Below are 15,321 nucleotides of genomic sequence, written 5' to 3'. Positions count from 1 at the left end.
TCAGATAAGTTCTCCAATTTGGACACAATCTTTTTAAAAGTCACCATTTTTTTAAGAATATTTCCTTTATAATTAAAAAGAGGTTTTTTTCCCCTCCCATGTGTTAATAAATTTGTTGTTATTAGTAAGTGGTAACCTACCCAATTTTACTGAAAGGTAAACTGAAGAATCTAAGCAGGAGAGATACATCTCTTTGAACTGATTATCTGGCAATAAAACTTCTGGTGAAATAGTGAATGATTTCTATGCATCTGTAAAATGGATGCTGATATACTTTTAACTCCAGGTTTGAAATCATTACGAGTACAAAACCTTTATAAATCCTTATAAGGTAAAGTGATGGCACTCATACAATATGACAACATCAGAAAAAGCATTGTTGAAGATAATTACACTAAATGTATTAGTTACTGAGGTATTTCTATCTCATCTACTCCAAATTTCATGTTTGGACTACCAATATTGTAAATTTATATTTGTTATTGTCTATTGGAAACATGAATCTATCTGTATTATATGGGGAAGTACTTCATTCTGAATTGTTTCAGCTAGTGTGAATGCAAGTGGACACATTAGCGTGAATACACCTCCATGGTTTGCTTTAACAAAATGTGGTAAAACCTCAAAAATGTTTTTTATAACATATTATATTGAGATAGACCATTTAGAATTTTTTTTTTTTTAGCTGAAAATTAAAGGGGCTAAAACAAAGATTTGGGACTAGATAATCTATGGAGTGGACACTATTTCTCATAAAACATGGAGAATCGGGGGTACTTCATCAACTTCAGGAAGGGCTGGATTGCCATGGGAACTAAGCCACTACCCTGTACATGGGCCTCAATTGAAACGGATGTGTAATCTCATCCTTGGGATTGAGATAACCAGCTCAGGTAGATAACCGTCTAGCCTCCAAAAAATCACCTAGGGCTCCTTTCCTTCTTCAAGGAAAAAGTCACAGATTAAATCTGGACAGATGTAATGACGAGAGGGAAAAACAAAGGAGTACACACACACAAGCTTAAAAGGTTTTAGTGTATATATATATATATATATATATATATATATACTAAATATATAGTATATATACTAAATATATAGTATATATATATATATATATATATATATATACTATTGATCAAAAATCACTTGGTTAAATATACAAAGAGAGTTAATAGGGAGCACCCAAAAACAGTAATACATTTTATAGGATAGCAACTATTACAATAGATGCCAAAAGCTCATCAAACCATGGGAAAGCAACACTGGAGAGGTCAGGAACTGATCAGATCTCACCAGGCCTGCGGCTGGAGATCAGGACGTCCCCTCATGTTTCAAGCTGCAAGCTGCATTCAAGCTCCCAATAAAGGCAGTTCAGACTAAACTATGCACATTAATAACAATGTTATGCCAAAGAAGCTCACCAAACAGTGGGGAAGCAATGCTGGAGAGGTCAGGAACCAGCCAGACTGTACCAGGTCCACAGCTGGAAGTCAGGGCATCTCTTGATACTGCAAGCTGCATACACGTTTCCAATGCCAATACCAGAACGACGACGAATGACGAATGAGCTGCCAACTGAGGTCTGTCTTATATATCTCTTTAGATGTACCTTTGAGCCAAGTTTCTTATCCCTGCCTCCCCCCCAGGGAATGACCAGTTCCGCGAGGGTTTGGCAGTTACTGTGATAAAGATATTGCTTATATGGCTAAAGGGCCAGTTCATCCGGACAAACAATGCCTACTGTTCCCGCCTGGGATCATCTAAGGCTTGGCAATGTGCCTGTCCCGCCACTCTGATATAACTTGGTTACTTCTTCACCTCGTATCTCCTCTGCCGGGCATGAGATGAGGGAGACACAGACAAAAGGAAACACCTTCACCACATTCGCTGATGAGGGAGAAACAGACATCATCACTTCATTTGCTGATGAGGGAGACAGACAACAGAAACCTAACCATCACCTCATGAGGGAGAAACAGACAACATGACACAATGAAGCTATCTATATCAGCCTTGGAAGCTACATTAGCTAATAAAGGTGAATTTTCCTAACTTCTTCCCCACAACAGAGATTCATACCGTCAAGACTCCAGCATAGTGCAGTGTGGCATGTCCCAGATGGGAAGGTTCTTCATAAGAACCTTCTTCAGGGCAGAAAGTAGTCCCAGGAGGCAATATGGCCATGAGGTAAGTGGGGGAGTAACAACCCATTTCATGGGAGTGTGAGAGAGCAGCGGTTAGAAGATGTTCTGAGGAGAAGGTTCTTGCAAACAGTCTTAGAGACAGGCTCTGAACTCACTTGACCCAAGCAACGCTGAGGCAGGGTAGGGTGGCTTATTGAAAACTGGGAGAATTAGGGTAATTCCTAAGTACATACTAAACATAATCTCCCTCCCCAAGAAAGTATCTCTCTAATATAAAAGACAGAGACAAAAATAAACACTGCAAGAAAACAACAGAAAGGAAACCAACATAATGCCAGGAGCAAAAGAAAACTTTTAAAGAATACGTAAAGAAATATGAGATATTATTACATCCATGAAACAAGAACATGGTTCTATGACAAAAAAAAAAAAAAAAAAAAAAAATCAGAGAACAACCAAAGCTCTTGGAAATAAAAAATATGACCAAATTTTTAATGGAAAGGCTGGAAGATAAAGCTAAAGAAATCTCCAAAAAAAATTGTTATTTAAGAGAGAGAAAGAGAGAACAAAAGGCGGGGGAGGAAAATGAGAGAGATAAGAAAATTAATAATCAATCTGAGAAGTTCTGCATCCTAAAGAAACAGGAGTTCCAGAAAATGACGACAAAAAAAGAAATTAAGAAGCCAACATATCTTCTTCAGTTAAACCTTAGACAATCTCATTAACATATGGTTAGTACTAATTTTGACTAAAATAAAAAGCTATGAACTACAACGAGCCACTTTACATAATTTCCACCTTCACAAAAATAAATTAGGAGGGAAATTTTTTAAGCATAAATAGGTTTTTAATATTTGTTGAACTAGCAATTTGAGAACTGAGACTAGCAGCACACATCTCCACCAGCAAGTGTCGCAGGGTAAAACTTTCTTACTGTCAATGATTTGCCCTTCTCAAGAGATGTGAAACTATCTGGGAGAAGACAGACTGAACTGCTCTGCATAAACTCTTATTTATCATTTGCCCTGTTGTGTGGACCTTCCTATCTGTTCTGGATGCTGTAAAGGCTGTTCCCATGCTCTTGTCCAAATTCCATGATCTGTTTGTTTTTTGTTTTTGGGTGTTTTTTCCTAGCATGACTCACTCCTAAAACTGAACAAATATTTATTGAGCAATTACTAAGATTATGACCTTGTTCCTGTCTTGTAGTTTGACCATGGTTCACATTCTATCTACGTCATTAGCCCCTTCTCTCATTAGTGAGGACCTCAGGTAGTTTAGTCCTTCCTTTCTCCTGATGTCCAGTTGTGTTTATTTATCCCTACCTTTGCTCATCCCTTCCCTCACTGTCCTGATGACCAAACTCCTTAAAAGTACTCTTCCCTCATTGGAAATATCCTATGTCCTAGTGAGCCTCGAAGAGTTTGAAATTTCATATGGCTTGTGCAAATTAGTTTGGGAATGCAAATACATGTTTATTATTGGCTGTCATAACAACTTTAGAAGTGAGAATATTCCCATCTCCTGCAAGCACGTTTTTGAAAAAACTTTCTGAAGAATAACTCAAAATAATAGACCTCCCAGAAACTTAATGCTTATTTGTGATAATCACTCAGCTCTCCTGAGCTATGTAAAGAATGAACCAGTGACATACATTACAAATTCTGTAATAAATGGGACTATTGTTGAGTTTTTTTATATTCACTGTTTAAAAGGAAGACTCGGACTGTATATTCTCAGGCAGTACTGCAATATAAGGAATCATCTATGAATCATATATGAATGATTATGGTGTTTATGATGATTATTTAACTGAATATCATTTTCTCAAATATCTGCATGAACGTGTATTGCCTTTGTAATGGAAAGATAAATGCTATTTTCAAATTTTGTGGATAAGTGGAAAAAAAAAGGACAAAGATTTAATAAATACTTGGTAGCTTTTAGGTTGTGCCACATCATTAAAAGTGACTTCACTTTAGGAACCAAATAATCATTTCTCTCATACGAAATCCATAGCCTTAATGAATTCCATGTATATGGAATTTCTCTTTGAAGAATGAAATAGACTTTAGTGATATTATTTTCTTAGTCATCTCAGCATTTCTGTGAGGAAAATGGAATTATTTCTGTTTCATAGATGAGAAAACACGTATATAAATTAAGTGGCATGTTTAAAATTATTCAGGCAGCTATAGGCCTGCAAAGAGAACACTGGTATCCTGAGCCTAAGAAATACTTTATCAACTGCCTCGGTTTTCACTGGAGGAAAGGGCACAGGCAGTATCAGTTCAGCTACTAAATATATTTTACTGTCCTCTAAACACTGACAGTTGTATTTCAGAACTTTCTAGAGGCAGATATTTACTTGTAAAAGGACATGAGGGCAAAAGTTTGGCACAACTAAACATTATCAGTCTTCAGTTTGATTTATTTTCTGAAGATACGTTTATCTTGAGAAATAGGCCTTCTGACTTTTAAGTAATCCAAAGGCTGCTTACCCAGTATGTATCCATGCTTCTGGTGTAGAGGGTAGATTTCTTAAATATCATGAAAACCTTATTTTCTCAGATACAGGTGATCTTTGAGCAGGTCTCATGAAATCAACTATGAAAACTAGACTCTGGGAACACATAGACAAAAAATGGTTCAAGGAACGACAATAGCCAGGTTACTATGAGAAAGGTTCTAAGCACAAATGAGCTTTCATCCTGGTGTTACTTTTATCAATTTATGAGATAATGCAAAAAATGAATTAGTTTTCCTATATGAAATCAATACATTGACTATACTGTCCTTTGAATACTTTCATATTCTCAGATTTGTTTTTACACATCTTATAAAGCCACCAAATTTTTATTACTTTTGTCAGTCTGTAGATTACTCAGTTATTACGATCTACATTAGTGATTTTGTGTTGTTCTGTAACATTTTAGCCTCCCAAATGAAACTCTCTGATTAAGAGTCTTGGTTTTTTAGTTTGTTTTCATCGTAGATAGAACTGGAGGGAATGAGAGAAGTACTCAATGAGATTCCTGAGTAACTCTGCTCCAAATCTTCAATAAAAATAAGCATATTTAATAAATAAATAAATAAGTAAATAAAGTACAAAGCCTCTACTATACTCCACTGTGTTCACATCAGGCTTTCTTAAGAAATACTAGTATATTTTCCACATTTTGAACATAAGGAAAAAGAGTATTAGAAATATTCAGAAACTCACCCTTGATTCATACTTGACCACATGTACTTCCCGTTACTTACTTGGTTGTATTTTTCATGAAAACATTTTTTGACTTTCAAATACGAATGAGAGAGAGAGAAAGAAAAAAGGTAAATATAATAATATCTCCAAACAAGAATAGGTTTTTTTAAAAAAGTCAGGTTTTTCCTCTAATATTGGAACATATCAGGACTTCTGTGGTTGAGTTTAAGCTTCTCTGGCTTGTGCTTAAAAAGCCAGGTTGTACAAAAAGATCTGGATCTTGAAATGCGAGAATCACACTAAATATAAAGAGATGACCACACTGAGAAAGGCACATGAGAACTGAGACCAGCAGAAAGAAAAGCAGAGTTATGTCTCCAGTCTCATACGTACAGTAGTCCCTGCTTATCTGTAGCTTCGATTTCTGAGTTTCAGTTACTCGTGGTTAACCACGGCCCGAAAATATTAAATTGTAAATTCCAGAAATAAACAATTTAGAAGGTTTAAATTGTGACGTGTTCTGAGTAGTGTGACAAAATCTTAAGCTGTCCAACTCTGTCTTGGCTGTGATGTGATTCATTCCTTTGTCGAGCGTATCCACGTTGTACTCATATATGCGTATGCTCCCCACCCACTAGTCAGATGGGTTTCAGATTGGTGATGAGAAAGAGAAGACTCACATAACTTTTATTACAGTCTATTGGTATAATGGTCCTATTTTATTCTTAGTTATTGTTGTTAATCGCTTACCGTGCCTAATTTATAAACCGAACTTTATCGCAGGTATGTATGTATAGGGAAAAAGAGTATATATAGGGGTCGGTACTGTCTGAGGTTTCGGGCATCCACTGGGCATCTTGGAACACATCCCTAGCAGATAAAGGGGGGACTGCTGTACTTTGCAGAACAAAATCCCTGAGAGAAATAGTAGATCAATCTTCAGCGTCATTAAATTTTCTTTTTCTTTCTCTTAAACCTCCTCCTTCCATATACAGTTGGCCCTTGAACAACTCGGGGGTCTGAGGCACCGACCCCTACATAGTTGAAATTCCACATATAACTTCCGAGTCTACCACTGGCCTATCTTAACCACAGATACACTCAACCATGGATCCAAAACAGTCGTTTCCATTTGGTAGGGAATCCACGACTGAGAAAGTGCAAGTTGGAATGCGAACATACTGGGTTTCTATCTGCAGATGGTTGAATTCATGGACTCAAAAACCATGGACATGAAGGACCGACTGTATTTATTGAAAACTAATCTACGTATAAGTGGACAAGTGCAGTTCAAACTCATGTTGTTCAAGGGTTGACTGTAGCTGACTATTCTAAAGTTAAAAGGGATACCCTAGAATCTCATAAAGAGACTAGGTAAGAACCTAGGTCGACAGCCTGGGTCCTAGCTGATAGCTTTGGGCAGCTCTTTAAGCCAAGGTGTTCTTGTAAAATGAGGGGGTCACATAGAGCCCCGTAACTCTGGAATACCCAAGGATCATCAGTTTTAGTGCACTGAAGCTAACTGGAGAGAAACTTGCAATGTAAGTAAGGGACACTTCCTTTGGGAGAAGGGACAATCCTAGCTTGCCCTGGAGATTGGGAGAGTAGAAAGAGTGGAAGAAGGTGTTTATTTAACATTTAGGAAGGACACTTAGCTGGGTGTCAGAAGTAAACACCAGTGTGGTTCCTGCCTTGGAGGCGCGTGTGTGTGCGCGTGTGTGTATGGGGTGCTGCTGCAGATAGACTACTACTATTTAGCATTTGTTTCCAAAGTGAGGATCCTTGAGAAAACATACCAGAACAAAGGTTATTATGATTTTACTTTGAAATGAATGTGTAAAAATGAATCATCGTGGCATTACATACTAACGAGTATGAAAACTGGCTATGTGTGCAGGAGACATCATGTATTCAGTCTGTCTACAATGCTTGGTGCACATACTATTTATTTGCAGACCAAGTCTTGCAGTAAATCAGCAGCAGCCCATAGGTCAGGAATTAAGGGATTAGACTGATTTTCAGTGTATGAGCCCAGCCTTTTGTTATTATTTTTCTTGCCTTCCTCCCTCTTCCTCTACCACCTGTTGTTTCTCTGGGTCACTGCCAAGACCCCTGCAGCCCTGGAGCTCTTCAGGCTGATGGAAAATTAGTCTTCAGTGTGGTAATGCTTTGAAGAGAGGCTGAAAATCTGAGTTTGCTCACCATTTGCCCAGAGAAATGAGTGCCCTGTTAAGACTATCTTAAATGTTGTGCAAGGGAGGTAAAGCTGTGTTGGGTGCGAAAGTCAATACTAAATCTACTTTTATTAACATCAAATGAATGCACAAAGTCTCCAATAACTTGATTTTAGACTAGGCTATTCCTTCCACTGATAAAAGGCTAATGAGCAAAATTTGGCTACCATGTGATCAGGTTAAGCCCAGGCAAGATTCCAAAGCTATTCCCAACCACTGAAGAGTGAGAGGCATGAAAATTCGACCAAAAAAAAAAAAAAAAAAAAAAGCAAATGCTTACCTGTATGATCAAAAACGATTGGAATCAGAGAATTAGTTGCCTGACAGGCATTCCAAAGCAGATTTTGGTTATAATAAGAGTTTAAATTATTAGGGGCATGGTGTCTGAAGCTTCAAGTAATAGTTATTCATGCCAGAGTCTTGTTCTACCTTTAAATTAATGAGACTTGTAATAAACATCAATGGCTACTACTGGGATGGCCTCAGGTCCAGGATCAAAGGATCACTTAACAATTATTGTCTTAATTCTTAAGACATGGAGATGGGATCTATAAATCCCACTTGGAGTACAACAAATTATATCCTCATGAATTATATCCGAATTATATCCTAAAACATCTTACTGATGTTTACTATTATGCATGACTCCTTGAAAATGGAACTTACAAATATCCTACTGAAAGAAGAACTTTTATGCCAATTAGCAATTGGGTGACAATAATATCTAGCAAAGAAGGAAGAGGAAGAACAAGCCAAGCCTTTGGTCTTTGTATTTAATTAACATGACCTTCCTTATTCTTTTGAGAAAAAAGCCAGGAAAACTGAGTTTCATTAAAAAAAAAATGTCCTACAATATTATGTTTTAATTAAAATTGAATAAGCTTCCCTATGAATATTTTAACTTTAAAAGCTTAGCCAGAAATAGTACATTATTTAAAGCTGCATCACTTATGTCAAAGAAATTAGTACTTGATACTTAGATTCATCAAGCTCTGAAATGACCAGTATCCTGAAATTCAAATTCAAATAATGTTAACACTTCAGTTCCCCAAAGAAGAGTTATTATGTTCATTAACTGCAACGAAGTTCAACGACCTCGTGTTGAAACGACTAGATAAAAACGGTATTCTTTACCTGTGAAACTTGAAAATACGTTTCTGGAAAAAATGTATTACCTTGCCAAAATCAATTGCTCCTCACCCCTTTCTCCATTCCACAAATGCTTGTGACCCAAACTTGTAAAGTCTCTCACTTTTTGTGTCCCACTCCAAGTTCATGCCGCCTTAAAAGGAGGAAGTAAAAATCCTTTACTTGGTGTGAACTCTGCATCAGTCATTTTTATCTTTTAGATAATCCTATTTTCACGCTGCCTTCTGGCTTTTAGGTTGCTTCCCTCTTTCTTTTCCTTTTCTTTTTTCGTTGTTGTTGTTGGGGTTGGTGTAAGGTGGAGGTCAAAGTCCCTAAAATTGCTAAAAAATATGAACTGTACCACTAAGGAGTAGAAATATAAAACAGGATTTTTCAAACAAAATAACACGCACTCTCAAACTCCCAGAGGGAACAAAAGAAAACAAGAACACAAACTTGGGCTGTTCCGGTACATCCACAAAGGTGGGAGAGGAAAGAGCACCCCAGAGAGACCTTGGCTTCCGCCCTACGGGCTCGCAGGTGGCTAGTGGCAAGCGCCTCAGACAACTAGGGCCAGGATAGGCTTTGCCTGCGTCACTAGTTTGTTCTGTCCGCCCCGGCCCAGAAAAATAATCTACCTCGCAAGAAGACAAAACATAAAGACAAGTGTGCGTTAGGCTACCACGGAGGCATTACTTCCGATTACTAATCTGATTCCCCATCGCTGTCCAAAGAGGAACCTGCCACCAATCAAGTTCCTGCGCAAGTTATTTTATTTCCCACAGCCTCTCCACCTGCCGCGGCGGTGCTCCGCGAACCCCAGGCTTCCCTCCGGCGACCCCCCGTGGGCTGCAGCAAAAACGGGGCGCTTCGGCGGGGCGGGGGCGGGCGGCTGCTGTGAATCCGGCCGGTTACCGCCGCAGTTTTAGTGGCCTCCGATTGGCCACCAAGCAGGCGGGAGGCACAGCGGAGGAGGGAGGCGGAGGCGAGGACGGGCGGCGGCAGCGGCGGGAGGGGATTGGAGAGGGGAGCGGGCCGCGGAGCAGAGCAGCGCGTGCGACAAGCGCGGGGAGAGCGGTGGCGGCGGTGGCTTTGGCTCGCCCGGGTCGCGCTCCCGGAGGCAGCGGCGGGGGGGTGGGGGGGTGAGGCGGCGCGCGCAGCGAGCGGCGCGGGGCGAGGACCGGCGGGCGGGTGCTGGCGCTCAGGCTGCAGGTTCGGCCGTGGCAGCTGCTTCGCGGGACGGAGCCGCAGCGGTAGCGGCCACGCGGGCCTCTAGCCTCACCCCCACGCGGCCGAGGCCGGAGAACAGTCTCCAACTCGCCCGGGGACGGGAAAGGGGAGCCGAGAAGCGGCCCTCAGCCCCCACGCAGCGGAAGCTTCGGGCGGCGGGACTGCTGCCCTTTGTGGGCTCAGCGCGCAAGACACGGAGCGCCCTCCCCGCGGCGCTCTTCCCAGCGTCTTAGTCGTGGCGAGCGGCCTTGGAGAGGGGACCCGGAGGAAGCAAAACCACGAGCCCGAAACCTCGCGTTGCGGAGCTCCTGTGGAGTGCCATCCGCTCCACTTCCACCTCCGCATCCTACACCGGCCAAGGTCCCCGCCGCAGCCGCCTGCATCCCTCCCAGCTTCCGCTGCGCTTTGGGCCAGGGCAGAACCGCCAGCGCTGCCACCGCGGCCGCCTACACACACACGCACACGCACGCTCGTCTTCCCCCCGCCCCCTCCCCAGCCCCTTGATCTCTGGGTCTGTTTTATTACTCCTGGTGCGAGTCCCGCGGACTCCGCGGCCCGCTATTTTTCATCAGCTCTCTCTCCATTGGCGGGGAGAGGAGAGCAGCGGAGAAGGGGGTGGGGTGGGGAGGGGAAGGGAAGGGGGTGGAAACTGCCTGGAGCCCTCTCTCCGCGCCGCTGTTGGTGCTGCTGCTGTTGCTGCCGCCTCCGGCTCCTCGCTCGGCCCCTCTCCGCCTCCATGTGCCGGATAGTGGGAGCGCCGCGGACCCTGCTGCCGCTGCTGGCGGCCCTGCTTCAGGTACGCGGCGGTCCCCGCGGGCCGGGCCGCGGGTGAGGTGGGGCGGGCGGCGCCGGGTCCCTTTGTTCCCCGCGCCGCTGCGGGGCCGGGCTGCGCACCCGGGAAGGGAGGTGCCGCACCGCGCGGCCGGGAGCTGCGCAGACACTAGGCTCCAGCCGGTCGCCGGGGCAGGGCTGCCGGGGCCGGCTGATCTCCCACGCCTCTCTTGGCGAGTCCCGAAGAAGCCGTTCGCAGGCCCCCTCTGCTCCTCCTTCGTGGTCGAGAGAGCTCGCGGGAGGTATCTCTAGGCAGCAGAACGGCGAGGTAGGACAGCATACCGGAGGGTTTTGCTGTTTTCTACGCTTCTCGCCCCTCGCAATGCACTTTGCTCCAGTTTTTTTGTTGTTGTTTATTTCTGCGGGGATGGGTCGCGAGTTTGCAGTAGCATTTCTCACTCTGGTGTCTTAGTTACGGGACTTGCCTCCACCCCACCCCGCCCTGGCACCCGCGCGCCTCCCGGTGCCAGAGGGCTCCACTGTCCTATTGTCCTTACCCCAGCCCAGAGTTGCCTCCTGTTCTTGTTCTCTTGCCCTCACATTTGCTGTGTCGGTCCCACCTGGAAAGAAAACCTCGCCCCCTTGCCTCCTGGAGTCCTTGCGGGTCTGCGTCTCCGCACCTAGCTCCTGCCCGTACCCCGCTTTATCCCACCTCGAGGGAGAGAAGTCCCGTTACTCGGCTGTTTTTCTTCTCCCTCGGTCCGGCTGCCTCTGCCCAGCGTTTGCCCTGGGGGTGCTTTCACCCGGAGCCTCCGCACTTTTTGCATCTTCGGGAGAATGCCGCCCAGCCTCTCATGGAATCCGTACTAGGAGGCTCCCCCGCCGCCGGAAGCACCTGCTCCAGGCAGGTCGCAGGCTCCCTCGCCACTCCGCGCCGCCGTTTCCCAGCCCGGCCGACCACCCAACTTTCCCGCGGCGCCCCTTCGGAGGATGCCCCGAGGCCCCGCCCGGCCGGCCAGCTAGGTCCCGGGAAGAAACGCCGAGCGCCTCGGCCGCGATCCCCTCCCTGGTGGGGGCCTGGTGGGGGTCCTCAGTCTGCCCCCGCAAGCGGTGGGGTCCCAAAGCAACAACTGGAGAGGGGCGTGTCTGCCCTCATAGCAGTCTAGGGTCTCCCAGGAAATCCTCCGGAGGGGCCTCTTGAGCACCACCGGCGGCTGGGGGTGGTGGCCAGCCGGTGGCAGCTCGTAAAAGTGCGGTCGCAGCTCCGAAGTGCGGCTGCGCCGGGGGCGGCCGGGGCAGGGCAGGGACAGATGGTAAGGATCACCCTCCTCCGTGGTCTTCACCGGTCAGGGCCTGGCGCGCTGCGCCTTGAGGGAAGGGGGTTGCCGGCACCAGGGGCGGGACAGGGCCGGCGCCCACGGTCTCTTAGCGCTTTCTCCCACCGCCCCCTAGAGGGGTGTGGGCCTTGGCGGCGCCGAGCCCTGTCCATGGTGCGCCACGGAGCGGCAGCGGCCCCGTCCGCTCTGCGCTCTCTTCCCCAGGTCGCGCTCTCTCCCACTTTCCTGCTCTCTCCTCGCCCCTGGCTCTTTGGCCGCCCGGGTCCCGTTGTTTCTTTTCCATTTCTTGGGTTTCTGCTTTTGTTCTTTCGTCTCCTGCTGGTCTTTCTCCCCTTCCCCCACTGGCCAGTCTGCCCTCCTGCCTCTCTCCTGACTCTGGGCTTTCAGAACTATTAGACTAGACATTTTTGGTCTCTGCCGTTTTCGGGAGTGGATGGAATTTCTTTTAACTTGGGGGAGGAGACCTGCCAGTCACTTGCTAACAAAAGTACCTCCTGTTATAAAACCACCCTTTATTCTTGGAGCACACACTCCTCATTCTTTCACCTCCTGTCACTTCATTTATTGTGTTTTTTTTTCTTTTTAAAATGGGGTTTATTAAAGCGGTTAGGCTGAAAGGGAAGAAGAAAAAAGTGCTAATTCAGGTGTTTGAAGTTAAGGGGAATGCAGAATAAACTCATAAGTCGTGGGGATATCAGATAGTTTCTTTTTTAAAAAAAAGGAGGTCATAAATTAAAAATACTTTCTAAAAACATTTTTTGGACATAAATTCTCAGAATGTGATGGTATGTTCACTAATTTTTTGATCTGAAAGTAAGTTTTAATTGAATACAGTGAAGTTAGGACAGAAGGACACATTTATTTGATGATCATTAATACCATGGGACTAAATGTGCTACCAATGGAGTAATCTCATTTCCTTTTATAGTCATCTACTTTGAAGTCAGGTGTGGATTTTGTAGGTCATTTACTTTTTTCCTTAAGTATTTTTTTTAAATACCATTTATAAATGTCAAATATTATGCTTATCTTTTCCATTGTAAGTTCTTTTCTCAGTTTCTTCTAAACAGTGTTACGGTGACTTTCATGAACCTTCAGGAAAGGGGAAATTATAACTTTATCATCACGTTGTTTGGTAGTCTTCTAATTCATGGCTACAAGTCAAGCAATAACATTGAATGATTTGCAAGGTCATTAGGAGTGGAAGCACAGCAGTTTCTGCAACCTGAGTTTTAGGGTTAGTGCACCATGTGGATTGTACAATTGAGATTAGAAATGACTGTGCTAATGGTCTGCTTTACACACCAGAACAACAAAGATCTGTCTGCAAGGTGAAAATGGCCCCTCTGCAGTCATCTGCTATTAAAAGTCTAGTTTTTTTCAGGACAGACTAAGGAGCCAAGAGTTTCTGAAAAGGGAATGAATAGGTTATTAGTGTAGATACAGAGCAACCTCATTTTTTCAGACCATTTTAAATAAGAATAATTGAATATTCAGAAGGACTTTATGCCTTTAATTGTTAACTGAAGTGTACCTTGTTTTACTTTGAACACCTTTTTTTCCATTTTGAGAGATTCTTTATTAATTTTCTTATTATTTTACCTAGATTCGCATATTCTAGTCAATTTTGCATATTATGGTATTTAGCTTTAAGATTTTCTCCATTCTTCCTAATTTTAATTTAGGGTATTAGCATTGTCCTTTTCATTAAAAAAAGGTAGAATTCGAGCATTAAATTTCACTGATCAAGGGATATGACAAAGTTATGACAGGCTTTTCTTTTAAATTATACAGTGACTTTCAAATCTATGAATAGATTTATCATCAGGGAAACAAAATCAATTTTACTTTTACTACCTACTCAATAATTAGTAGATTAGAAACCTGTTTTGTTTTCCTAGTTCATATTTTGATTGCATAATCCTATTGTCCTAATTTAAATACACTCATATGTGTTATGACGCATCAAGGATATCACCTTAATGTTCATAGATATTCTGGGTTCATAGTCTTATCTTATCACATCTATCCTGCATTCAACCCTGAATGAGGACATATGAAAAAAGATGCATGAGCCATAAGTGATTTTCATCTGTTTAGGTATAAACTTTGAGGAGATTAACATGCAACACATGAAACATATAAAAAGAAGCTTTGTTTTAGGATGTGGAAAATCTAGGATGTGATAATCGTTTTAAGTATAAGATATGTATGTCTTTGTGTTTATTTGATTTCCATGTGTCTTTGTTACAAGTTCTTGTGAAAGTAAGGAGAATTAACATGGTGTTCACAGTTTATTCCATTTGTTGGACATAGTTATGCCTTATCTTTGCCCTTTTCTTATCTTGTGGCCTGTGGTTGTCATTAGTTATAGATGGTGCATTGCAAACATACTAGGTATGATTTGAAAAATAACAATTTGTGTATCTTAAAATATTGTATAGGCACATTTTTAAAAGATGATGTATATATTTAGGCCACAATTGCAAGTTCAGAATTTACTTAACAGAGTGTACTTTTTGACTTTCATTCCTTTACTAAAGTCCACTTTGACCTTCTTCTAAAACTTTGGACTGAGATTTTTTAAGAGGGAATTCTTTTTTAGATAGTTTGTATTTTTACATGTAGAGACTAACGTCTTTTTGGAACAGATTATTTTGGTGGCAGTGTATTGCACCAAACTGTCCTTAATTTCCTTTTTCATTAAAAATCTTCACTGCTTAAATCAGTTGTGCCTCATTAAGCTTTAGGATTATTAATCGGGAAATGTCAAGATTTAAAGCAACAGTTAATCTTGCTTTAAAATGCCTTTAAAAAAAAATCCTAGGTAACTCAAATCCTAATTCTGTTTTCCAAGGGATAGTCTTGTTAGAGTGTGATATTTTAAAGAAAAATCAGAGCTATTATTTAAGAAATGTGGTGTTTGTGTATGCACTCTTGTTTTGCCCAAGTTAACATTATTCAAATTTTTTCTTTTGGCTCAAATACAAAAAGTAATCAAGTTTAAGCACTGCAGACTTGTGGTGAATTTTATCAACCATTTAAAAAACATGATAGACTTGAAATTTGGGTTTTGTCATTACTCAAATGGGTAATTATTCAAGTATTTTACATCTGCCATTAATACACCTTTTAGAGCCTAAGTATTTCCAAGTTGGGTTAAGAACTATAAGTGAAACATAATTTACCAGCAAATCATTATGCTTCACATATCTGATTTTTCATACTAAAACTTATTTTTGTCCTTATTTTCCAGCAAATTCTATCAG

At 42.5% G+C, this 15,321-nt stretch overlaps 1 protein-coding gene and 1 long non-coding RNA gene across 2 annotated transcripts in view; one reads left to right on the top strand and one right to left on the bottom strand.

Annotated features, from left to right (window-relative positions):
* Positions 1–1,239: 1,239 nt before the first annotated feature.
* LOC117011865 (uncharacterized) lies at positions 1,240–9,667 on the bottom strand. Its single transcript, XR_004421069.1, has 4 exons — positions 8,762–9,667; positions 5,371–5,443; positions 4,649–4,770; positions 1,240–1,890 (listed from the first exon to the last, which is right to left on the bottom strand). It is a non-coding gene; the product is annotated as an uncharacterized LOC117011865 (long non-coding RNA).
* A 388-nt stretch (positions 9,668–10,055) lies between these two features.
* The window catches only part of CDH2 (cadherin 2), a 210,346-nt gene continuing 205,080 nt past the window's right edge, over positions 10,056–15,321 (top strand). Inside the window, exon 1 of the mRNA XM_033087476.1 lies at positions 10,056–10,740. Within this exon, the coding sequence (XP_032943367.1) occupies positions 10,681–10,740 (60 nt within the window). The 5' untranslated portion in view covers positions 10,056–10,680. The remainder of the gene's footprint in view (positions 10,741–15,321) is intronic.

This window comes from Rhinolophus ferrumequinum, chromosome 19, assembly GCF_004115265.2.
Source record: "Rhinolophus ferrumequinum isolate MPI-CBG mRhiFer1 chromosome 19, mRhiFer1_v1.p, whole genome shotgun sequence".
NCBI classification, from domain to species: Eukaryota; Metazoa; Chordata; class Mammalia; order Chiroptera; family Rhinolophidae; genus Rhinolophus; species Rhinolophus ferrumequinum.
Note: the sequence above shows the minus strand (reverse complement) of the source record. Positions and strands in the feature narration are given on the sequence as shown.